The 25437-nt window shown below is 32.5% G+C and overlaps 2 protein-coding genes across 3 annotated transcripts; both read right to left on the reverse strand.

Moving 5' to 3' along the window:
• Positions 1-221: 221 nt before the first annotated feature.
• Positions 222-3887, reverse strand: LOC132729747 (transcription intermediary factor 1-beta-like). The gene is made up of 2 exons (XM_060715576.1): positions 3761-3887; positions 222-1746 (listed from the first exon to the last, which is right to left on the reverse strand). The coding sequence occupies exon 2, from the start codon at positions 1737-1739 to the stop codon at positions 222-224; it is 1518 nt and encodes a 505-aa protein (XP_060571559.1). The 5' UTR covers positions 1740-1746; positions 3761-3887.
• Positions 3888-14479: 10592 nt separating this feature from the next.
• On the reverse strand, positions 14480-21194 carry LOC132729735 (uncharacterized). Of its 2 annotated transcripts, none has more exons than XM_060715561.1 (2): positions 21043-21194; positions 14480-17192 (listed from the first exon to the last, which is right to left on the reverse strand). In XM_060715561.1, the coding sequence occupies exon 2, from the start codon at positions 17183-17185 to the stop codon at positions 15428-15430; it is 1758 nt and encodes a 585-aa protein (XP_060571544.1). In that variant the 5' UTR covers positions 17186-17192; positions 21043-21194; the 3' UTR covers positions 14480-15427. The 2 variants fall into 2 exon arrangements, with proteins under 2 accessions (XP_060571544.1, XP_060571543.1); XM_060715560.1 differs by lacking the exon at positions 21043-21194 and adding an exon at positions 18685-18836.
• Between the last annotated feature and the right edge of the window lie 4243 nt (positions 21195-25437).

The raw sequence follows: 25437 nt of genomic DNA on the forward strand, positions 1-25437 counted from the left end.
AAATTGAACGGTTACATATCTCTAAGTCCATTTTACACTAAATATCTTGATTATATTACTAGAATATCTTTCTTCTTCAGATGAACAACTTATGTACAGATTATGATCTCTATCATTGTATAATACAGCCAGTGGATTACAAATGTTCTCTAATCCTACAATTTCACATTTCTTTAAGCTGCTCGACAATCTTACAATATTGCTACTCTCTGTGTAGCAAACTAACAATGTACCATCTTCCAACTCTTGTAAGGACATTTATATCCTTGATCCTCAAATCTTTGTAGAACATTACCTTGCCAGTCCAGTTTCATACACTTGCTGTGACCTTTACAGTAGAAGTAATCAGACACATACATGAACTTCTTATCTCTGTTGAAAACAATCTTTTCGGGTCCATCAAACAATCCAGGAGTATCAAACACCTGTATGATATTTCCATCTAAATCCAGAATTACCAGCTTTCCTGGATTATAATTACAGCCTACTACTAACTTGTCCTGACAATAAGCTACACAATAACATATTTCTCCGACATCTATACGACGATCTAAAGACAAACTTATGTCAGTGTAAGACATTATCTGGATAAACTTATTATCACATAATGCAACAGCAAATTTATTTTGTGGAAGTTTTATAACATCTCGTGGTGATGAAGACAGGATTATCTCTGATACCAGCGTTCCTTCGTCTATATTTATTATTTTAATTTTGTTATTATTTTTGTCAGCGACGATCATATTTGTTGAGGAAATCAGTACCATTCTAGAGATATTACATTGTCTGTTACCAGAGAAGTTTTGCACTTGAATTGTTCTTTCATAATGGACATATACTGCACTTTCTGCACAAGGTTTCCCGTATGTAGAAATCGTTCCTAGAGATGTGTTATGTTTGAACTGACTAAGCATCATTTCGTTTCGGATAAAGTTTACTTCGCCATCCGTTTTATTATCTTCAACTAATTGTTTCTCTTGATCTGACAGTCTTGAAACTTGAGGTCCAGCATGTTTCATCTCAATAAACAGCTTGTTCTGCTTGTTTTCGTCGCCCAGAAACTTGAGCATTGACATTGTACTTGACATTCCCTCTGCGATATGTAAGCTACCTGTTTTAACATTTTCTTGTTTACACTTTGCTGTCAATGCATGAGTTTTAGCGTCCCTCATAATTTCGGCTTCCATCTTATCCAGACATTCGTTTATTTCATTTCTAAAAACTTTTATATCTTCAACAACGGCCTTGTACATTTGTTCTATGTTTGTTGTAGCAGTCTCGGCAATTTTGACATTAGATTTACACTTTTGAATCAGTGTCTCCATTCTGTAAATCAATTTTTCAAGCTCACCAGACAAATTTCCTGAAACATTTTGAATATAGTCTACTTTGCAGTGCTTGTGTTCTAGAGTCATACAAACGTAACATACATCAGAATTATGCGTGTTACAAAAGAATTCCAGTAGTTTGTCGCTATGTTTCGTACAAAAATCAGTTATTTGATCATTTTTTATATTCCCGGACTTGGATTGTTGTGGCATTCTGTCTTTATCAAGCAGAACGTGGTTCATGGAAGGTTTTGGTTTCCTGTGGTGTTTATAACAACTCTCACAAAGATATTCCTCGCAGTCCTGGCAATAACCAAAATCTGGTTCTTTTAAACCATCCCGGTCGCATGGAAGGCAGTAAAGATTGGAATCTTGTTCTGAAGAAACAGCTAATTTCCCTGACACTTCCATATTTGATCTGGAATAAAGATCGGAAAGAAACATGTATTTTACGAAAGATAAATTATTATCATGGGTAATAAGTAAGACATTAAGTATAATTCTTGCGTGAACTTCACCATCTTGTCAATGAGATCTATCTAAAATCAAACACATGATTGTCAATCCTACCCTTTAGATATTTTGTTTTCATCTGCACAATTTAGTCAGGTAATACAAATTTGTTTAACACGTTTGATTATCCAAGATTAAATAATCTATCTATAAAATAAAGAATGCATGTTTGTCAACAATCAGGCTGTTAATTAAAGTTGTTTGAAAATTCTTTTCAATAGTTCAACTTTTGAATTTAACTTTCAATAGTTAATTAAATTAACAACGTAAATTAATCCATGCACATTCTTCATTTTTTTTCGATATACATGTATGTTGCTTTCGCTTTAAATGTTAATTCAATTTTAACAAAACGGGGTCGGTCTAAAACGCAGACGCTTGCAGACACTATAGGATATACATGTATAGTAAAACGCAGACAATATAGATACATAGTGTTTTCACAAAACGCAGACAATATAGAACTAGAAGCTGTAAATTAGACACTTGAAAGCTGTTTAGATTTGTATTTTTAAGATTAAAATTTTAAGATATTAGAGATTCGTAGATATGATTATTTGATAATAAATTAGAATTTAAAAAATAGAAATATTTTTCTATGATTTTTTATTAAGATGATATCAATTATAAATAATAAATAGAAAGGTTTTTAGACATACTATGCTTGATTTGAATTAACTTTTATGAATTTAAGTTAAAATGTCTAATATAAATTTTGTTAACTTTAATGAGCAGAATTTAAATGGGGACAATAGTTTTCAAAATAAATTTTAAGAACAGAAAATATTTTTAATTGATATTTATACTTAGTTCATCTACAAAGTAATCATCAAATAGTTAATAAAACAATATTATAAAGCATTTACAATTATGAAAAAAACAAACAAAAAAAACCCAATGTGAACTGTGATGTAAAAATATAAATATAATTTTCATTAAAAAAACGTGTTTATCATATCAAATCACTATATATCTATATTGTTTGCGTTTCTTGCAATTACTATGTACTCTAAATTGTCTGCATTTTACTTCATGTTCTATACTGTTAATAAAGGAAATACACGTCTGCAAAATTCACTTTCACTATATATCTATATTGTCTGCGCTTCTTGTAAGTACTATATACTCCATATCGTCTGCATTTTACTATATGTTCTATACTGTTAATAAAAGAAATACATGTCTGCAAAATTCATTTTCACTTTATATCTATATTGTCTGCGTTTCTCGCTTATTGATAATAGTTGTTTATGATAAGGTAAGTGTGACTTCACATTTGCATGATTTAATTGCTTATGGCCTCTAGGGATTAACATAGCACCTTGTATAAAGATAAGTATGACCACATATCCTGTGTATTACTTAATCGGCACAGGGTGTCTTTCTTTTCTGGGGGCGATTAACTTAAATATATTTAACAAAACATCAGCGTTTAGAGCAGACAGGCATACAATATCCTTGAACATATAGTAAAATGAAGACAATATAGAGTATATAGTACTTGCGAAAGACACTCTATATCTATATTGTCTGCATTTTACTTTATATCCTATATTGGCTTCATAAGCGTCTGCGTTTTAGCCTGTGCCAACAAAACGGACCATTTTCTCATTTTGATAATTCTTAATTTTTCACTAAAGCGCCTGTCATATAGTAGGCCAACAGTTTTTTTTACCTTAGAAAAGGATACAACGTATCCCTACTTACCTATTAAGTACTTTCCTGTGAACCTAATTCTAATTTATTGTTGAATAGTTGACCTACATTTTGGTTATCAATTCATCGATAAATCATAGACTTACGGTGTTTGCAGTTGAATATGTTTTTTTGTACATATGCGAATATACGTTTTCCTACGTGCACACTTACTTTTGAAATATTTTACAACAAAAAATATATATATACGTATATATTCTTACCTTTCTTTCTTACTTTTGCAGTTCAAAACATGAACTTTGGAATGCGGAAGTTCTAAATATAGAACCCAGGGGAAACAACTTAATTTACATGCTTTTTCAAGTGGTACATCTTTTATCTTCCTTGCCACGGAACTAATTTAACAAAAATTTATAAAAATATATTATAGATCTATATCATATATATATTAAATAGTAGAACCAAATGTTTTAATAAAGTTTTACATACATTGAGATAAATCATATTCTTATATATAACTCCATAAATATTAGATTTGGCAATAATCATAATCGATTCTGCTGTCAAATAAAAAATAAAATACCACTTCATTTCTGTTAGATATATAAACGATTTGTCTTTTTGTAACAGTTTCAAAATTAATTATACCTACTTGTATATGTATAATTGCTCTTTATAGGTTTACTGTGTTAGAAAAGTAGAAAAGTTGAAAACCCTTCTGCGAACATATGATATATGATATCGTAAATTTGACTTTAAGAAAGTTTAAAAAATACGCCAAAATTCAACTGATTTATTTGTGCGTTGATAACTGTTAATAAGGACTTAATTTGTTAACCCTATGCATTTATATTTACAATAAATCTTTCAACGTAAATACGGTTATTGATACAAGTATGTTATTTTAATGGATATTAAATGCAATTATTATAGATATACTCAGTTTTTTTGTAATGTATTTATACGTTCAAATCAAATTACACAAAAAAGAATCTATGTAACAGCGATCAACAATTAATGTAATCAATAAATGTGAAATAATATAATCAAATAACGTCTTATCATAGCGTTTGCCGTGACAACATGAACAATATTTTGTTGTTGTTGTTTTTCTTTGTTTTTATTTCGTTAGTCTGTCTGTTCTAAATAAGGCCAGACCACATATGTTGTATGAATTGCAGCAAATAAGTTATTACGTCTTTGTTCAAAATTTGAATGAGAAATGTAAACCTTTATGAGCATAATGAGCATAGTTAAACATCTCAATAAATATTCAAGAACCTATGCGTCGCATATTTTCTTGAATTTCATGTTGAACAATTTACAAAAACCCACCATTGCTGAATTCTTTCCAAAAAGATATTATTCACGAACAATAAGAAAGGTTAAATATCTATTGACTGTGTGAATACTGATTTATTAGATATTAAGTTTGATGGAGATCTTGTTATTTAGCATTATGTTTGATTAAATACTAATGGTTTACTTTAAATACGCCCAGAGGTTTTTCAATAGAAATTTGTGTCCGTTCTGAAATGTAGCACTACTTGCACACTCACTGATCATATATTTTTAAGTCTCAAATGTCGGCAGTTTATCCTGATTTATGTCTTTTGAACTGGTTAGTGCATATTCGATCATGATTCATAAATTGTGTTATGACTACATGCCGAACACGCATTTGCATCATGGTTTAATTATAACAGTTCATTAACAATAATTTAAGACAGCAATAGCGTGTCTATTCTATATCAAATACCATTTAAAAATCATTGCGATTATCTATTATTTTGTGGCCAATTGTGGCAAATTTTAGACAAAGAAAATACATGTAAGGAATATTGAATTTGTAACAATTTCAGAAAATACGATTCAAACACATCTCGTTTAGATCTAATAATATTTTTTGGAAGGCGTCTGTTACTGTAATGTGAGCTAGACTAATAATATCTGTCATATGTTGTGGTTCGGAATATCCGTCCCGAGGTGACCCGCCCATTGTGCGGTAACGAGGCTTGCCGAGTTACCGCCCATGGGCGGGTGACCGAGGGGCGGATATTCCGATCCGAACCGCAAACATATGTCAGATGTTTTTCTTGCATATTCTACCATATTCCATTATAATTATTTTAAATTCGTTATCGAAATTTTTATCGTGACAACCGTAACTACTTTCTTACAACAGCGTATGAAATTGCAACTTCATTCATAACGGTAAAATGACGTCATCCTAAGCGTGCCATTTTACAGCACGCGACTCATCTGGCACCCCCCATGCCAGATGAAATTTCCGGCATGGGTAAAACTAACGGAAACGCCAGTCTGATATGCAAGAAATATAAGTTACGTAAGCATTTTTCATTCATAACAATTCACTGATTGTGTGGTGATTTTTATGTACAGTGTAATGAAAAATTATTCTCGAAATGAGAATTCCTGGTAACCCATATTTTAACACTTTTAAAAAGGATCATTTCGGTATGATCTAACTAATTCGCTTGACATCTTACAAACCCCGCACGCGTTTTTAGCGCTCTTATTTGATTTTCAAACTATTACAGGTACTTACATATCGCGGTAGAAGATAAACAAAAAACATAAAAAGCAGACGTTTTTAATTTGAATTTTTTTTTTAATTACAAGTGAAATTTTCTATTTGATCATTTTCTCTTTTGGTAAGGTATATAATTGTTTCATATTCAAACAAACTAGACATTTACGATTTATATCGAAAGAAAGCATTAGATATAATGGCATAAATGACATCAATTTGTTTTGTTACCTTGCAAAATAATTCGGCTAAGATATCAAGATAATGCTTTTGTTTAAAATTGAAAATTGTAGCAAAATCTGTATCTTTGACAGGACATTGTTATAGTTATTTCTATTGAAGAATACAAATGCAAAAAAAAAAATCACGATGATAGAAGTGTAAATCAAAATATTCAAACTGTATGATGTCTGACATTAAAATAAAATGATGAAGTACATGCAGTGTTCTAAAGATAATGAGAAAGATGTTATACATGTATATACATAAAACAATATCTATAATTCATCTCAATGAATGCAGAATATGTACGTAGACTGTACAATATAACATGTTATGCAGTTAAAACAATTCAATACTAAATATTTTGATTTCATCCGCACAGAAGCCGTGTGCAGAAGAGCAACTAATATACAATTTTTGATCTCTTTTACAGTATGTAACAGCCTGTAGAAAATGAAGGTTTGCTTTCTCCAATCCTACAATTGGACATTCTTTAAAGCTCCTCGACAATCTTACAATTTTGTGTATGTTCCTGTAGCATACCAGCAACGTACCACCTCTTAACTCTTGTATTCTTGTAGGACTTACATGTCCTTGATCCTCGAATCTTTGTACAATGTTTCCTTGCCAGTCTATCTTCAGGAACTGGGAATTAATATCATTCCTACGATATGGCATTGTTCCTTATCAAAAGAGGGCTTCATTTGAAGTGTTCTTTCATACTGGGCACATATTGTACTATCGGGTGAGAGTCTTCTGTGTGTACAAATCGTCCCTATATATTTATCATTTTTCACTTGATGTACTATGTCTTTGCTTGGGACAAATGTAATATCACCCTTATCTTCCACTAATTGCTTTTCATTATCTAATTGTCTTGCAACTTGAGGTACGATTTGTGTCATCTCATTAAACAACTTATAATGTTGTTTGTCCTCGTTACTATGTTCTTTTAGTCTGTACAATGTACTTGGCATTTCCTCTTCGATTTGTAAACTTTCTGCGTTTACATTTTCTTGTGTAGATTTTGCTGCATGCTTGCGAGCTTTATATTTTATCCTTTATATTTTCGGCTTCCATCTGATCTAAAAATTCGTTTATTTCCTTTCTAATCATCTGTAAATCTTCAGCAATTTTCATGAACAATTTTTCTTTGTTTGTTGTGGCACTTTTTGTAACTTTACCTTACATTTAAACTTCCTGACAAGTGTCTCCATTCGGTCTATTAAATTATCCAGCCCATCAGACAGGTTTCTTGGAATATCGGGAATATACTTAACATTGCAATGTTTTCGATCTTTGATTAAACAAGCAGAACATGCCATAGAACGATGTTTACTACAAAAGAACTCCTGTTGTTTCTTAGTATGTTTAATGCAGAAATGAATTGTTTGATCACTGTCTTCGGTTGCTTTTGCATTATTTCCGTTTTATGCTGAACACGTTTTTTGATGATATTTGCTGTCTGTGATGATAGGAACATCTCTTACACAGATGTACCTCACACTCCTGGCAATAGACGTAAGCTAGCTCTTGTAATCCATCTATGCTGCATGGAAGGCAGTAAGGATTAAAATGTTTCTTTGAGGGAGCTGCTAATTTCCCTGATATTTCCATGATTTATCTGATAAAAATAGAAGGAAAGGAAACTTAAAGGTGAGATAACGCTTATACGAAATAATAATTATTTTCAAAAATTTATTGCAGTTTTCCTATTCACCAATTCAAAAATAATTTAAAATTGATTGTTCACCTATTTAACTTTTGCTTCAGTATGCTGTCTCGGCCATTTGGATTATTTGACTATCTTATCAATGATTTCAGGATTAAAGTAAAACAACTATATTTAATTCTACATTATGCTTTTGATCGAGTCATCTCCCTTTCTACATAATAAAGATGTGTTTTACAACTTAAAAATGTTATACAACTTAACATAATAAAGATTTGTTATAACTTAAAAATGTGACATTGATTTTTACACTGTGTATAATGAATGTGTACTCGTAATTGACATTGCGGTAATTAACGTTTTTAAAAGTTGTTGAAATATCAATTTGAATAATTGTCATTGATACGAATACAAACAATATATATATATAAATGCAAAATTTAAAATAAAGTGTTTTATAAATTTCTTCAGAGGATACTTAACACCCGCATATAATTACATATAATTACGCATGCTTAGTTTTTTTTCGTTTAATCGTATCGCAATGTTATACAAAAGTCAGCTTTCGTAAATTCGATTAGAACAAAATATGACATTTTAAACTTGCAAATTCTTTACCAAAACACGTTTGTACTACATTTGTTATATAACCCGAGTCATAAAATGTTACTATATAAGTCCCTTCGCATATCATGAGCTTAAATATCTTTTATTATGAGTTTAATTCAAATTTCATGATCTATATATTTTCTTGTAAAACATGCAAATATTCTTTCTCTACATGTTTTGTTCTGTACTGTTTTTGATTTTTTTTTGTTTTTGGTTTTCATTATAGTATCATTATTATACACAAACACATGTACACGAACTTTAAATATAGTTCAAAACAAATTTGATACATATTCTTACCTGTCTCTCTCCTTTATCAGTTGTAACATGATCTTTGGAACGCGGAAGTTCAAAATAAACATCTGTATCCGAATGTTATTCAAGTTATGCATCACGTATCTTCATAACAGCAGAATTGAATTTCGTGCTTTATGTTTTAAAGCGGCACGCCTCCAGATTCATCCGAATTTTCATGAGAATTAAAAAAAAGTACTTAAAAGATAAAATATTGTGAAATGAACACAGAAAGTAATTTACACTTATAATCCATTTTCATAAAAATTAGGATGAACCTGGAGGCGTGCTGCTTTAAACATATTTGACAAAGGATGTTAACATGTCCTTGAAGTATCCAAGGTTGTCGCAAACATGCGAATAGTTATAAACATTGTATGTTATTTGGTTCAATAATTGTTCATATTAATGTACTCCGTGTTTTATTTTTATAAAGATTCATCTATTGTATTCAGTCTCCGTTCATTGTGTAAATTCTCTGTTCATTATTTACGTGCCATAAGTTTTGTGTAAAGATGAAAATCACATTTCTTATGATAATTTGTTGTTTTTGCATTTTATTTTGTTTTAGGTTATCATGTGACAATTAAAGGGGTATAATGACTATATAATTGGAGAAGTGATACTCTGTCCATCATAAGATGCTTAATTCTGCTTAAGCTGGTGCTATGGGGTGGACAGTAACTTTCACTTTCCATTACCGCTCATGAACAGACTCAATAAAACCGAGCCTGAACATTAACAATTTAGTCGTTTTGTCGTTTTGTGCGTTCTTTGTGCAATCTGCATTTCTCTTTATTTTTACGCCACATCAGCCGTGTGCGTGCCGTGTGTAAGTCGTAAAATGTCGCCCTGTAATACTGCAAGCGTCACACTGTCCCGAATTTGGCATCAGATGGACACACGAATAAGGAAATGTTCAAATTCGGATGTGATTGTAATCACATCGTAATCACATCGTGCCATTCGTGATGACATCTTTTGCCATCGTATGATCCCCGGCTGAATATTACAAGCTCCGGCAGCAACTTCGTGAGCGGTTCCAAAATGTTTGGCATGCCATAAAATTGTCCGAAGACATTGCAAAGGTTCATTTCCGTGTTGAATTCGTATGTCAATTTTGCCCTTCGTAAGGCCGTCGTGAAGCCATCTTGTCAAATCGTGTAGTCTTTTCTTTATGTGATCATCGGTGCAATCTGGCATTTTTAGCCTCAAGAAGACAATACAAAGTAAACACGAAGATTCCCGATAGTCTTAAAAAGGGAACACGACTACGTGTAGCCCCTGCAATACTGTCGTGTCACCATCGTATTTTGGTACGATGTCATCGAGATGGGACCACGATGAGGCCGAAGAAAGCAATTTTTAGTGGCTCAAGCGTTGCATGATTATCATGGTAGACATATAAACGGCTAGACCATCTTCCTCATCTGTCACTCTTGCACATCTCTACAGAGACATCAAAAGCTTCCATTATTTGTAAATATTTTACAATCATTTGCAGCTTATTTCCTGCAGAAATACATGCTTTGAGGATGAGTCAAACGAGAAAAAGAAGGCAGCAGCAATGCTACTTTTAAGACACCTTAGAAAACATGATGAGGCCCACATGCCAACATTGGGTGGCATGATAAAGTTTTATCAAATATGATAAACAAGGTCAACAAGGAAAGGCAGCGTTCAAAGAACGCAACCCCCACACGACCCAGCAACAAGAACCAAGTAACACAAGAGGACCCCCAGAAAAACGAACAGGGTGCAATGTAGAGCACGGATAGGCCTATAACTTAAATGATACATAAGACGAAATAATGGTAAACGACAAGGAAAGGAAATCAAAGAAAACATATAAATGATTGATTTATTAAATAAATAAAACTAGGGGCAAAAGGGTAAATACTTACCGTAGATGAAAACAACCAGGGACACCGACAAAAGTGTCACCAAAACTGTATGAAATAACAAAATATATGATAAACAAGATCAACAAGGAAAGGCGGAGTTCAATGAACGCAACCCCCACATGACCAAGCAACAAGAACCTGTGGCAAGGAGCCCAGGCGGACCCCAAACAAAAAACAGGACAGGGCACTAGGCAGAGCACGGACAGGCTAATCACTAAAATGATAAATAATCTGTAACTGATAAGAAATTCAAAGAAATCAAATAAATGATTGAATAATAGGAAAAAATTGGTAACTGACAAGGAATTCAAAGAAAACAAATAAATGACCGAACAATAGGGCCACAAAGCCAAAGGGCATAGGGGAAGGGGACAGGAGACCCGGGGAAGGGGGAGTAAAGACATACATCTGAGGAACAAAGAGGGGCGCCGCCTTGGACCTGTCAGCAGCATAAGTACTACTTGGAAGTTTAAATCGGTTAATGGTGAACCAAACCTCACTCTAAGCCCACCATGTTCTTATAAACGAGACGGTGTAAATAAAATGAATCCCCGCCAAGTAAATTTATAACAGTTTTTATGGTTTTAAAAGGTAAAATAAGTAAATATTGTCCATCATAGAGTACCTACTTGGTCCAGCAGATGTAATCAAACGAGGAAAGTACCAACTGTTAAAGTGTTGAACCCTAAGCATGCGGTATATCTAAAAAGTAGAGTCAAAAACTCTTTTGGTTTAAACGTTAAATAATTTTAGTAAAGGCAACAGAAGAATTACAATGACCAAAGATCTAGCGAAGTTTGTAAATAACATCTCCATTAAATCATTTTTGAATCACTACTGAATTTTGAGATTAAATCAAAGTTACGATTGTAAAATTTTGTAAAAATTTACGTTATTTATAATAGCGGTTTGAGTAGCTTGCTAGTGTTAAAATCCTTCACGTTGCTAAAAGCAAAAATCGCATCTTATTTACTGAGATACATATACACCGTCAGATGTTGCATGCGTTACGTCTCCATCTAAATACGGATAGTTTACTAAACCATAAGCAAAGTCATCACTTTTATCATAGATTTTTGTGTGAATAGAATTGTTTTTTATAGTAATATGAAGAGCCAAAAAAAGTTAAAACGAAGTTTAATTAGCTCCCAATATTATCTGCAACTGAAATTTGCCGCGGTTGGCCGTGGGTTGTATACTACCCGGAGGTGAAGGTCACTTGACGCCTTCGTAACCACGTACGAAGGCATCGTACTCAAAATACGACGTCGTGTACCTATCCTGTGATCTTCGCGTGTCCTGCTGGTAAACTACTTCTTACGAAATTGCATCTTTGAGGTGACTTCGTGTGTGTATCGGATGCCATCGCGTGACCTTCCGTAGGAATCGTGTGTGGCTCGGACGCGATCGCGTGACCGTCTGTAGGAATCGTACTTGTTTCGGCTGTTCACAGACTGTCGACCAATTTCGGGGCTATCTTCGCAATTAAAAATTCCATATTCGTATGCCCATCATGTGTCAATTTCGGGACAGTGTGACGCCTGCAGTACATTCAATCAGGGATGTTATATTTCCAATCATTTAAGATCGCTCAGCACGACAGTATTGAAGAGTGCTTGTGGTATATTTTTAGTTCTTTCTATTCGGCTAATTCTAGTTGGGTGGTTCCAGTATTCCCCAGTTGAATACTGTTTAATCGACCTTAGGATATGGAGCCGATTTTTTAAATTTTCCATTTGGCTGCTTATCTGCGACATTCAGGCTTCATTACCTCTGATTCTCTTTCAAAATTCCTTTTTATTTAGTTCCGGCCATTGTTTATTCGTTTAGGGCACATGCATTCCTTTACTTGGGGACCATACGCCGCTTTGCATGGACTGGCACGAAAATGTCACATTGAAGGTTCCTTGACAACCGACGTATGAAAATATCTGCGTGTGTTTCTAAATTCCAAATTTCACCATAAGCATCATTAAATATTGAATTCCGCTTAAGCTGGTGCTAGGGGGCGCGAATGGAAACTTGCACTTTCCATTACCGTCCATGAACAGGCTCAATCAAACCGAGCCTGCAACATTTACAATTTTGTCGTTGTGTGCGTTCTGTAGGATTTCCTTATTTCTCCCTATTTTGATACAATAATGATTAGTTTATAATGAAAAATATTTAATAAAATTATCAATTAAAACGATTAAAAAGGTGTGTGTGTGTGTTGTCATTCATTTGTTTTTTTTAAATAGCAAGAAATTCTAGTACAAAAAATTAATATGACTTAAAAGAAATTAAATTCACAAAGATGAATGTTTTTAAACAATATGATGTGCCACAACATGCTTCGAAAGACCATTTGGTTAAGACCAGTAATGGTTAATTTTTGCTGTGATAAATTGTTTGTTTAATGTGATATTATATATTCTTGTGAAATGTCATTATTATTATGATGATTTATGTTTCGTGATATGCTGAAAAATGTTTATAACTAAATGTAAGAGATGCACTTAAATTCCTTTCAATATTATAATAAACTACGCATGAACGTTTACAAAATTCATGAAGCAGAATTTCTTGAATATTTCCACCAGTATTTACCGGTAATGTGCATTTTATAAAAAAAGTGAGGAAGTAATTTTACATTTTGGTCAGATTTATATGTTCTAGAGCTTTTAAAGACCCATTATGCTTCAGAAATGCAATCATTTTTGTTACTCAGAATTTTTTCTTATTTATAGTTTCAAGATTTGCTCATTTACCAAATATTTCAATTTTCTTTGTTATTTTTGGTCTGTTGGCAGTTTGCATAATTATAAGGAACAAGTATTTTGAATGTAAGTCACGGACCAAAAAAATAAACAAAAACAAAAAACTTATCATCATAAAAGGATAACACACCTGATATATGATACCAGTATGTTTTAAACTGAATAGACACCATACATAATAAGTATATCTTAAACTAGGTTAACATTTCACACGCATCTGTACAGTACATTAAATACTGTTGCAGTCACAAGAATTAATGATTAACAATTTTGTAAAACAAATCGCTCCTCATTTTTGAACCTGCTGTCGCAGATGTTTCATGCTAACAGTTGACTTTCATCGATGCACCTGCATGACACAAAATTAACAGAAATAAGATAATTTTTAAATTCTTTGAGGAAACAACTTCTTACAGATAAAAATCTGGAAACAAAGTGATCCCTCGGAAGCATAAATCACAACAAAATTACATGAAAATTGCAGACTCGGTTTGATTGAGTCTGTACATGAAGGATAATGAATAATTGCGACATCCCTCACGCCCCCTAGCACAGGCTTGAGCGGTACTCAATTTCCAACACTTAATAGTGCTAGCAAACCATACAACATAACATCTCGTCACCATGGTTGGCACTTGAGACTCAAATTACCCAATTCTCTGTCGCAGATTTAGGTTTTTTATTACAGGGCTCACAAAATTTTGATAAGAGGCAATGCAGTGTATGTAATATTAAACTTTAGCTAGTTTTCCAGGTGGGTTATGGGTCATTTTTACATGAGTTGCACAAAAAGGTTAGTTAATATCTAGACTTTAATGCAGTTTCATATTCTTTTGCATAACAGACTTATACAAGTTATGGGAAAGTGGCGCTGGGTAATATTACGGTATTTTCAGAAAATTAAAAAAACCCACATGAATCAGAACAGCTCATACTATTGATGGTCTTGTTAATTTACAAACTCGTTTGGCTAATTTATTTACAATATTTTATTTTTGTTCATATTATACATTATATACATTGTAATAATAGATTTGTTATGTAACAAACTACTACCGGGTATATCTATAGGAAGTCATATAAACAGTAACCTTTAGTTACAAATGTCTGATATACGTACAATGATATTAATAAAATGATAAATCATAACATTCAAAGATGCATTATGACTAACATGACAAGTAATGTTCAAAGTGATTGATAAACAGAAAATACCATACTAGTGTCTGATATTACAAAATTTATCAGGCAAGGTTAAGACGCCCTTCATTTGTTTTGCATTGTCTGATATATTTTATAATATCAGGTATTTGTTTGGTATTCTATTTATCATGTTAACAATTTTAATATGCGTTTCTTTGTTTATATTTCAAAGGAAATAAAAAACTGTCAAGAACCTCCCGAGTTCATGTCCCGCCGAGTAATTAATATGCCAATGATCATATTTTTAAGAAATAGTTCCACATGCACATGTTTCTAGTCGAATGTAAGAGAGACTTTATAATTCAAAAATGTATTCGATTCAAATATTATCACGTTGAAATTTCCAAACTACATGTAGACAGAGGTAAAGTATTCCATTCACTTCATTTTATTTCAATATGTATTGATAAGGTGACTAATAAAGCTAAATATATCAGGTATGCACTTTCATTGAACTTTCCTTGTTGATCTTGTTGACCAAATTTTATCAACAGAAGTCAATGTAAAGACATGATAACGTATGTATACCTATCTAATGTAGAAGATGGCAACGATATGATATTTTCATTAACGTCCATTCATTTATCAAAGATCATTTACATTTGCATATAAGATAAAATGATGATCTAATTGATTAACTACTAAAACGCATTATAATACAATATGTATAAGTGTTCCCTGCTTTCTTTTTTCATACATACATAGCAGGTGTGTTGTTACACCCATGTAATACTAAACACCTTGAGTAAATCACGAGGACCAAAGAAACCTTTTTTGGATGAACAACTAATGTATAATTTACTATCACTCTGACTGTATGTTACAGCGTGTGGATGGAGTATTTCTGTGTTCTCTAATCCTTCAATCCTACATTTCTTGAAGCTGCTCGACAATCTTACAATATTGTGGCTGTCTATGTAACACACCAACAAGGTACCATCTTCGAGCTCCTGTATTCCTACAGGTCTTTTATATGCTTTATCTTGGAATCTTTGTACAATATTTCCTTGCCAATCCACTTTCAGAAACTTGAACTGTGACATGATATTATAATCAGATACATATATGAACTTCTCATCACGGCTGATAGTAATTTTTTCAGGTCCACCATACAGCTTAAGGGAATCAAATACCTGTATAATATTTCCGTCTAAATCCAGAATAACCAGCTTTCCAAAGAAGAAAGACATTGGGAACGGAAACGGGTTGTAGTTACAACCTACTACTAGCTTGTCCTGACAATAAGCTATACAATAACTTTCCTCTCCAACATATAAATAACGATCTAAAGCAACACTTGTGTCATTGAAAGACATTATCTGGATATGTTTTGCATTAACTAAGGCAACCGCAAGTTTATTTTGTGGAATCTTTATAATATCGCGTGGTGCTGATGATACGGATATTTCTGATACTAACTTTTCATTGTCTACATCAATCATTTTAATTTTGCTATTGCTGATATCAGCAACGATCATTTGCGTGGATGAAATCATTACCATTCCTGCAATACTGCATGGTTCCTTATCTATAAAGGATCGCATGTTAATTGATTTTACTGTTTTCGCACATGCTGCAGAATCTGCAGAAGTGTTCCTCAATGTGGACAACGTTCCGAGAACGTTTTCCTTTCTCAACTGATCAATAATATTTTGGTTTCGGATAAATTTTACATCACCGACTGATTTACTATCCTTTGCCATTTGTTGCTCCTTACTTGAAAGCCTTAAAACATGAGATTCAGCATTTTTCATCTCAATAAACAGCTGATTGAGCTTGTTTTCTTCACTTAAGCCTTTGAGCATTGACATTGTACTTTTCATTTCCTCTGCGATATGTAAACTTTCCTCTTTTACATTTTCTTGTTTACATTTTTCTCTCCGTGCGTAAGTTTCAGCGTCTGCCATAATGTCGGCTTCCATCCGGTCTAAACATTCGTTTATTTCTTCTCTGAATTGATGTATAGCTTCAGCAACTTCCTTGTACATTTGTTCGGCGTTTATTGTCTCAGTCCCAGCATTTTTGACATTAGATTTACATTTTTTAATAAGTGTCTCCATTCGATTTATCAAAGTATCTAGTTCATCAGACACGCTTTCTGAAACATCTGGAATATAGTCAACTTTGCAATGTTTGTGTTCTAGGGTAACACAAACAGAGCATGCAGTAGAACCATGTTTATTACAAAAGAATTCCTGTGGTTTGTCGCCATGTTTTGTACAGAATTCAGTTATTCGGTCTTTTGTTATGTTCCCGGTCTTCGGTCTCTGTAGCATTCTCTCCTTGACTAGTAAAACATGGTTTCTTGACGGTCTTTGCCTTCTGTGATGATTATAACAACTTTCACAAAGATGTTCCTCGCAGTCTTGACAATACCCATATGCTTGTTCCTTTAAACCATCTATGCCGCATGGAATGCAGAAATAGTTCAAATCTTTATCAGAGGGGCCAGCTAGCTCTCCTGGTACTTCCATAGTCTATCTGTCAGGAAATAAACATAAAAGAAACACGACATTGAAACCCCTTTTACATGTATGTATCCAAAATATAGAGGGAGATAATTTTAAAAAAATGAATTATTGACTATAATTACAAAGTAAGTTTGTTCCCGTTAATAAATTAAGTTGTGCGACAATAAATATGTCTAGCTCGAAATGGTTAGAATATTTACTTTTTTAAGAAAACCAATAAAATATAACAATTTTATTTCGGAAATTAAACCTTAAATTTGTTTGATAGTTTATCAACGAATTTACAAAAACAGATGGTAAATATTTTAACATGTATGCCAATCTATAACTGTTGAGATCATGTCTTATTTTTAAAAATTGTAATTGGGCTATACAAAATATTAGATAAAATGGTTTATTTCAGAAAATAACTTAAACTATCTAACAATAGCAGGCCACGTAAACAAATAAACTTGATAGCGCACTTTATCCACATAAACAGTGTCGAAATATTTTTACGTTATCGGTTTTATTTGACTAAAAATAAAATCTCTGTTAATATCATTGATAAATGTCATATAATTATTTCTTATATCGTTTATTTCCATATATAATTATTTCCTTATTTCGTAATTCGTAACGTTTAAGATGCTGTCTGTAAATAGCAATTTCGTTTTATTTTGTCAAATTTTCCTTTCATAGATTTTATCATTCAAATGCATTAAGCAGCAATTAATTTTACATTGTTTTTATGCAAACATTTAATATAAATTCAAGGCTTACTCCTTATCTATGCCTATAGTCTGCATTTTTTATACCTTATATCAACTTAAGAACAATCTATTTAATTATAATGACACGTTTTGACACTTGAGTTCTGCGTCCTCAAAGATATTGAAAATATAAAGAAACAAGTTTTTATTTATAATTTATATACATGCAAAAAATGTAATTAATTATCTAATAATTAGAACCATTCAAATTTGGGTTTCATCGAATAAATAATAATAATTTAATTCGATCGTACAACTAATTGATGACAAATAAATTTGTTGAAATATACGGTTATAAGAGTTATAAGCGTACAATTTTGTATGCTATGGGGTATTGATATTTAAGATATTTTAAGATAAATTCTTTCCAAACTAATTATATAACAATTATGTACGTAAACAGAAACACAAATTTTGTTTAAATTCAACATTATAGATACTTGGAAACTCCATTTTTATAAAATTCTAGCAACATTACTATCATTATAATCGTTTACTTTCGCTAGCCTCCCTTTAAAAGATAACAAAAGTATTCATATTTCTTTCGGATTTTTATACCATTTTTGTTTTACGATCTTCAAACTATATTCTTTTGCAACCGTCAGGCAATACAGCATACTTTTTAACTATAAATGCAAACTTTTCATTGTTTCTTATCTGGATCGCACATTTAAAACCTTAATGATTGTGCTGTAAGTCTGTTTTCAATCCCCCCCCCCCCAAAAAAAAAAAAAAAAAAATATTAGTTACCTTAAGTCAAACTGAATTTGCACGAAGATGGTTTAACTTGTAAATGAGCGCATATTATCCTCTTCTTTTAAATCATCTACAATACACATCTTTCGTACCCACAAACAAAAATAGTAATGAAATACTTTTCAATTCTAACTAGTCTTTTCCTTCCTGTTTACTAGTTTTAAAATGAACTTTGATACGCGGAAGTTTAGAATATAGTAGTAAAGGGAAGTAACTTTTATAACCTATCCTGTCATTTGCAAGTGTCATGTGGTCCGTATCATCCACAGGGAAATGGGATGCCTGAGCGCTTTAACGAAACCCTCTTGAATATGTTGGGGACCCTAGAAGATGACAAGAAGGTCAATTGGAAGTCTCATGTTCCCGCTCTTGTCCATGCCTATAACTCTACTCCCCATTCTTCTACTGGTTATTCTCCCCACTTCCTCATGTTTGGTCGCCACCCAAGGCTTGCCATCGATGCGTTTCTTGGCATCGAACCAGACAAATCTCCTGTCAAGGACCATTCTTACGTCTCAGGTCTCCAGAACCGACTAAAATTCGCATATTCTGTTGCACTCCGAGAGGCCAAGAAACAAGGCAAGAAACATAAAAGGTACTATGACCTCCGTGTGAGAGAAGCGGAATTGAAGCCCGGGGATCGAGTACTGGTCCGAAATGTAGGTGTTCGGGGAAAATCCAAACTTGCCGATAGATGGGAAAAAGATGTTTACACCATTCTCAGCCAGCCCACCTCTGGAATTCCCATCTATGAGGTGAAGAAGGAAAACAGCAAGGACAGGTCCAGGGTTTTGCACAGGAACCTTTTACTTCCCTTTATGGGGATGCCTTTGTGCAAAACAACCGAGTCCTTATACAAGCCAGCTTCCTCTGACTTACATTCGGATCAGAACTCGTTCTCCAATCCCTCCTCTGATGTTTCCATTACAGCTCCGTTAGATTCAAATCCCTCACTTACATCAAGTCCATCAAATGTTTCACAAAGCAATTCTTCCACAATACATGATTCTAACAATTGTATGTCAACTTCTTTTACAGGAACATCAAACAGCAAACAAAATGCCACGTCAACAACTCAAACTTCTTATTCTGTTCCAAGTAAAACATCTCATTCTATTTCAGGTTCAAAATATGTCATTCCTGCACTGAGAAATCCATCAAAGGACAACAACAACAATTTACAGAGGCAGAAACGTACACGAAAGAAACCCGGATGGATGCTAAATGACAACTGGAAATTAGATTAATGCTTTTTCTTTTTTTTATAATCTAGGTGTGTTTCAACTTTGAAGTTAGGCGTTATTCGGTACCTGATGTGTTTCGTTTTATGTTTTATACCATGTACCATTTATTTTACCTTGATAATTTATAAATGTACTTTACAGTACTTTAAAAATAAAGGATTTATTGTTGAGAGTGCACCTCTTCAATGAATTCACAGTTCTACTGATAAATTAAAATTTTGTTTCCGCGTGACATATATTTTTCGCGATTCGCGGCATACGGTATTTTTGTGGAACATGCTTGAGTTTAAGGTATTTTGCCCGGGTATTATATATTTACTCACAGGTTGTAATTGCCTTCAGTATTTAGATTTAGTTATGTAGTACCTAGTAGTTTAGTTACTTTATGGTCTAAGCTTACTACTTGCAATGTCTGATTCAAGCTCTTCCTCTTTAATATTTTATGAATGTCGGGGCGACATTCCCCAAAGTGGGGAAGTATGTCATGTGGTCGATATTCGTGTTTTTGAATATCGTTTTTATGTATCATTTTGTCCTTGTATTTGTATATATATCTCTTGTATTTGTCTGTTTACAGTCCGATATACAATCCATTATCCCATATCATTCCTATATCATTCCATTTCATCATCTCATTATAACAACTAATTTCTCATATTTCATTTTGACATAATTTGCATGCCGGGCCTCAGTTTTTACAAACTTCCCGGAAAATCCATCTCACGCATGCGCACTTTGATATAAATATTTCTATTGGTTTGCGCCAGAAATTGTTGTCTTGTTTATTTATTTATTTATCAAGGCGTATGTTTATGTCCTTACAGGTAATTGTTGTTATTCATTATGTTTCATTATCATGCATATTTCCATTGATCGTTTATGTATTTCGGATCTGTATTTATGCACTTTGATATAAATATTTCTATTGGTTTGCGCCAGAAATTGTTGTCTTGTTTATTTATTTATTTATCAAGGCGTATGTTTATGTCCTTACAGGCATAAACAGACCATTCCTACATTTGAAAAAGGACCATACGACACAAGCATTATAATTTACTCTGACAACAGAAATTAATTAGTCCTTTTCTGATTTGAATAAACATCTTACTTGTTTAGGTTCTGTCTCTGTAATAGAGAGGCTACCCTATTTACTTGTGCGTTAGCGTCCGCGAAACACAACATGTTTACTTATAGTCTATATTTAGCAAGGTTATCACCACAAATCGTTTAGACGATTATATTGTTATGCTCTATTTTTCATTTTATATTTGAAAATTAGTTTACGATATACAGTATTTGACTATTCTGTTGATAACACACCATGTATTCCTCACTTGAATACTGTTTAATCACCCTTAGGATATGCGGGCGTTTTTTTTTTTTTTTTTTTGTCTTTTGGCAGCTTATCTGTGATATGCAGGCTTCATAACCTCTGATTCTCTTTCAAATAACCATTTTTATTTAGTTCCGCCCATTTTTTACTCGTTTAGGGCACATGCATTCCTTTACTTGGGGACCATACGCCGCTTTTCATGGAATGACACGAAAATGTCGCATTATAGGTTTCTTAACAACCGGCGTATGAACACATCTGCGGATGTTTCTAAATTTAAAATTTCACCATTAACATCATTAAATATTGAATTCTGCTTAATCTGGTGTTAGGGGGCGTGATTGGTGTCCATTTTGTCGTTTTGTGCGTTCTTTAGGATTTCTTCATTTCTCCCTATTTTCATACACTTATTATAAGTTAATAATGAAAAATATTTGATAAAATTATCAATTAAAAGATTAAAAAGGTATGTGTGTTTTCATTCATTTGTTGTTTTTTTAAAAGAAATTCTCGTAATTAAAAAAAATTAACATGACTTGAATTAAAAAGAAATTCACCACAAAGATGAAGGTTTTTAAACAATATGATGTGCCACAACATGCTTTGAAAGACCATTTGGTTAATACTAGTAATGGTTAATATTTGCTGTGATAAATGGTTTGTTAAATGTTATATGATATTTTCTTGTGTAATGTCATTATTATTATGATGATATGTATATGTTTCGTGCTATGCTGAAAAATGTTTTTAACTAGATGTAAGAAATGATGCACTTAAATTCCTTTCAATATTATAATTCACTTCGCATGAACGTTTACAAAATTCATGAAGCATAATTTCTTGAATATTTCAACCGGTATTTACCGGTAATGTTCATTTTATAAAAAAAATGTGGGGAAGTCCTTTTACATTTTGGTCAGATTTATATGTTCTAGAGCTTTAAAAGACCCCTAATGCAATCATTTTTGTTTCTCAGAAACTAGGGAAATATAATTTTGAATGTAAGTATACCTTTATGACACATTACTGTCAGTTTAGTGCTACATCCTTTCGTTGTTAGACATCTAATATGCTCTAAATTCATTATTAAAACATTACTAAATTACTAAACACATGCTGGACATTTCAAGAGAACTGAAAGATATAGATTTCTGAGGCATAATGCGCTTTACTCAAAATGTAAGGCTAGTCTTCAATATATCAAGGAAACGATTGTATGCTGACCCTAGCTGATGTCTTTTATATACGATAGAGGACATGCTTTAACCGTCGTCGTTCATCCTGTAACAATTATATTGTTTATCAGAAAACATAAATCACCTTTATTCGAATACAATACTAAAAACATATAATCAGTGCATCAATTAGTTTGTTGAAAAAACATAAGTCATTGGTTTAGTCCATTCAATGACATTGCTATAATCTATATTTACGTGAAAGGAAGATCCCTTGAGAACAACAAAGACATATAAACAATGAGTTGAAATTGGTTTTATTGAGACAAGAATGTCTAAAAAACACGAAACATATCACACCAGTGTGTCAGGAAATATACTTAACATATTACAACATTATGTCTGTAGAAACTAAACATGTTAAACCAGTAGGTCTGAAACAGTTTTTAACACATTAAACATATCACACCATTAGTCTGGAATAGATAGCATAAAAACAAGTGCATATTTGAAACAAGAAAACATGGCGCGACAGAATTTCTGAAACAGATTAAATTGTTATCATATGTTATTGTTATATTATTTCAAATGTTTTATATGCACAAAAATAATGTACGGTTTAGAATAAGATGTCCTCGACCTACATACACTTATTGACGAGGAAAATAAATAACATGGAACAAAAAATAAACAAAAACAAAAAAACTTATCATCATAAAAGGAAAGCAAACCTTATATATCTTACCAGTATGTTTCAAACTGAAAATAGACACCAGTTTATCTTAAACTAGGTTAACATTTCACACACGCATCTGTACAATACATAACATACTGTTGCAGTCACAAGAATTAATGATTAACAACTTTGTAAAACAAAACGCTCCTCATTTTTGAAACTGCTGTCGCAGATGTTTCATGCTATCAGTTAACTTTCATCGACACAAAATTAAAAGAAATAAGATAATTTTTAAATTCTATGAGGAAACAACTTCTTACAGATAAAAATCTGGAAACAAAGTGATCCCTCGGAAGCATTAATCACAACAAAATTACATGAACATTGCAGACTCGGTTTGATTGAGTCTGTACATGAAGGATAATGAATAATTGCGACATCCCTCACACCCCCTAGCACAGGATTGAGCGATACTCAATTCCCAACACTAAAGAGTAACATAAAATCTCGTCATCCTGGTTGGCAATCGAGACTCAAATTCCCCCATTCTCTGTCGCAGATTTAGGTATTTTATTACAGGGCTCACAAAAATTTTGATAAGAGGCAATGTAGTGTATGTAATATTAAACTTTAGCTAGTTTTTCAGGTGGGTTATGGGTCATTTTTACATGATTTGCACAAAAAGGTAAGTTAATATCTAGACTTTAATGCAGTTTTATATTTTATGCATAACAGACTTATACAAGTGATGGATAAGTGGCGCTGGGTGATATTATGGTATTTTCAGAAAATGTAAAAACACAACCACATGAATCAGAACAGCTCATACTATTGATGGTCTTGTAAATTTACAAAATCGTTTGGCTAATTTATTTACAATACTTTATTTTTGTTCAATATACATTATATACATTGTAATAATAGATTTGTTATGTAACAAACTACTATATCTATATGAAGTCATATATACAGTAACCTTTAGTTACAAATGTCTGATATACGTACAATGATATTAATAAAATGATAAATCATAACATTCAAAGATGCATTATGACTTATTTTATAAATTATCAGATATTTGTTTGGTATTCTATTTATCATGTTAACAATTCTAATATGCGTTTTGTTCTTTATATTTCAAAAGAAATAAAAAACCTGTCAAGAACCTCTCGAGTTCATGCCCCGCCCAGTAATTAATATACAAAGGGTTATATTTTTAAGAAATAGTTCCACATGCTCATGTTTTTAGTCGAATGTAAGAGAGACATTATAATCCAAATATGTATTCGATTCAAATCTTATCACGTTTGATATTTCCAAACTACATGTAGACAGAGGTTAAGTATTCCATTCACTTCATTTTATTTCAATATGTATTGATAATGTGACTAATAAAGCTAAATAATAAGTAAATATATCAGGTATGCACTTTCATTGAACTTTCCTTGTTGATCTTGTTCACCAAATTTTATCAACAAAAGTCAATGTAATGACAACATAACGTATGTGTACCTATCTAATGTAGACGATGGCAACGATATGATGTTTTCATTAACGTCCATTCATTTATCGAAGATCATTTACATTTGCATATAAAATAACATGATGATCTAATGGATTGACTGCTTTAACGCATTATAATAAAATGTATTTTCCTGCAAAATATGTAGAAGTGTTTCCTGCTTTCGGTTTTCATACATATATACATAGCAGGTGTGTTGTTACACCCATGTAATACTAAACACCTTGAGTAAATCACGAGGACCAAAGAATCCTTTTTTGGATGAACAACTAATGTATAATTTACTATCACTATGACTGTATGTTACAGCGTGTGGATGGAGTATTTCTGTGTTCTCTAATCCTTCAATCCTACATTTCTTGAAGCTGCTCGACAATCTTACAATATTGTGGCTGTCTATGTAACACACCAACAATGTACCATCTTCGAGCTCCTGTATTCCTACAGGTCTTTTAAATGCTTTATCTTGGAATCTTTGTACAATATTTCCTTGCCAATCCACTTTCAGAAACTTGCTCATCTGTGACATGATATTATAGTCAGATACATATATGAACTTCTCATCACGGCTGATAGTAATTTTTTCAGGTCCACCATACAGCTTAAGGGAATCAAATACCTGTATAATATTTCCGTCTAAATCCATAATAACCAGCTTTCCAAAGAAGAAAGACATTGGGAGCCGAAACGGGTTGAAGTTACAACCTACTACTAGCTTGTCCTGACAATAAGCTATACAATAACTTTCCTCTCCAACATATAAATAACGATCTAAAGCAACACTTGTGTCATTGAAA

Source organism: Ruditapes philippinarum, unplaced genomic scaffold (genome assembly GCF_026571515.1).
Source record: "Ruditapes philippinarum isolate M1 unplaced genomic scaffold, ASM2657151v2 ctg3587_1_1_1_1, whole genome shotgun sequence".
Taxonomy (NCBI): domain Eukaryota; kingdom Metazoa; phylum Mollusca; class Bivalvia; order Venerida; family Veneridae; genus Ruditapes; species Ruditapes philippinarum.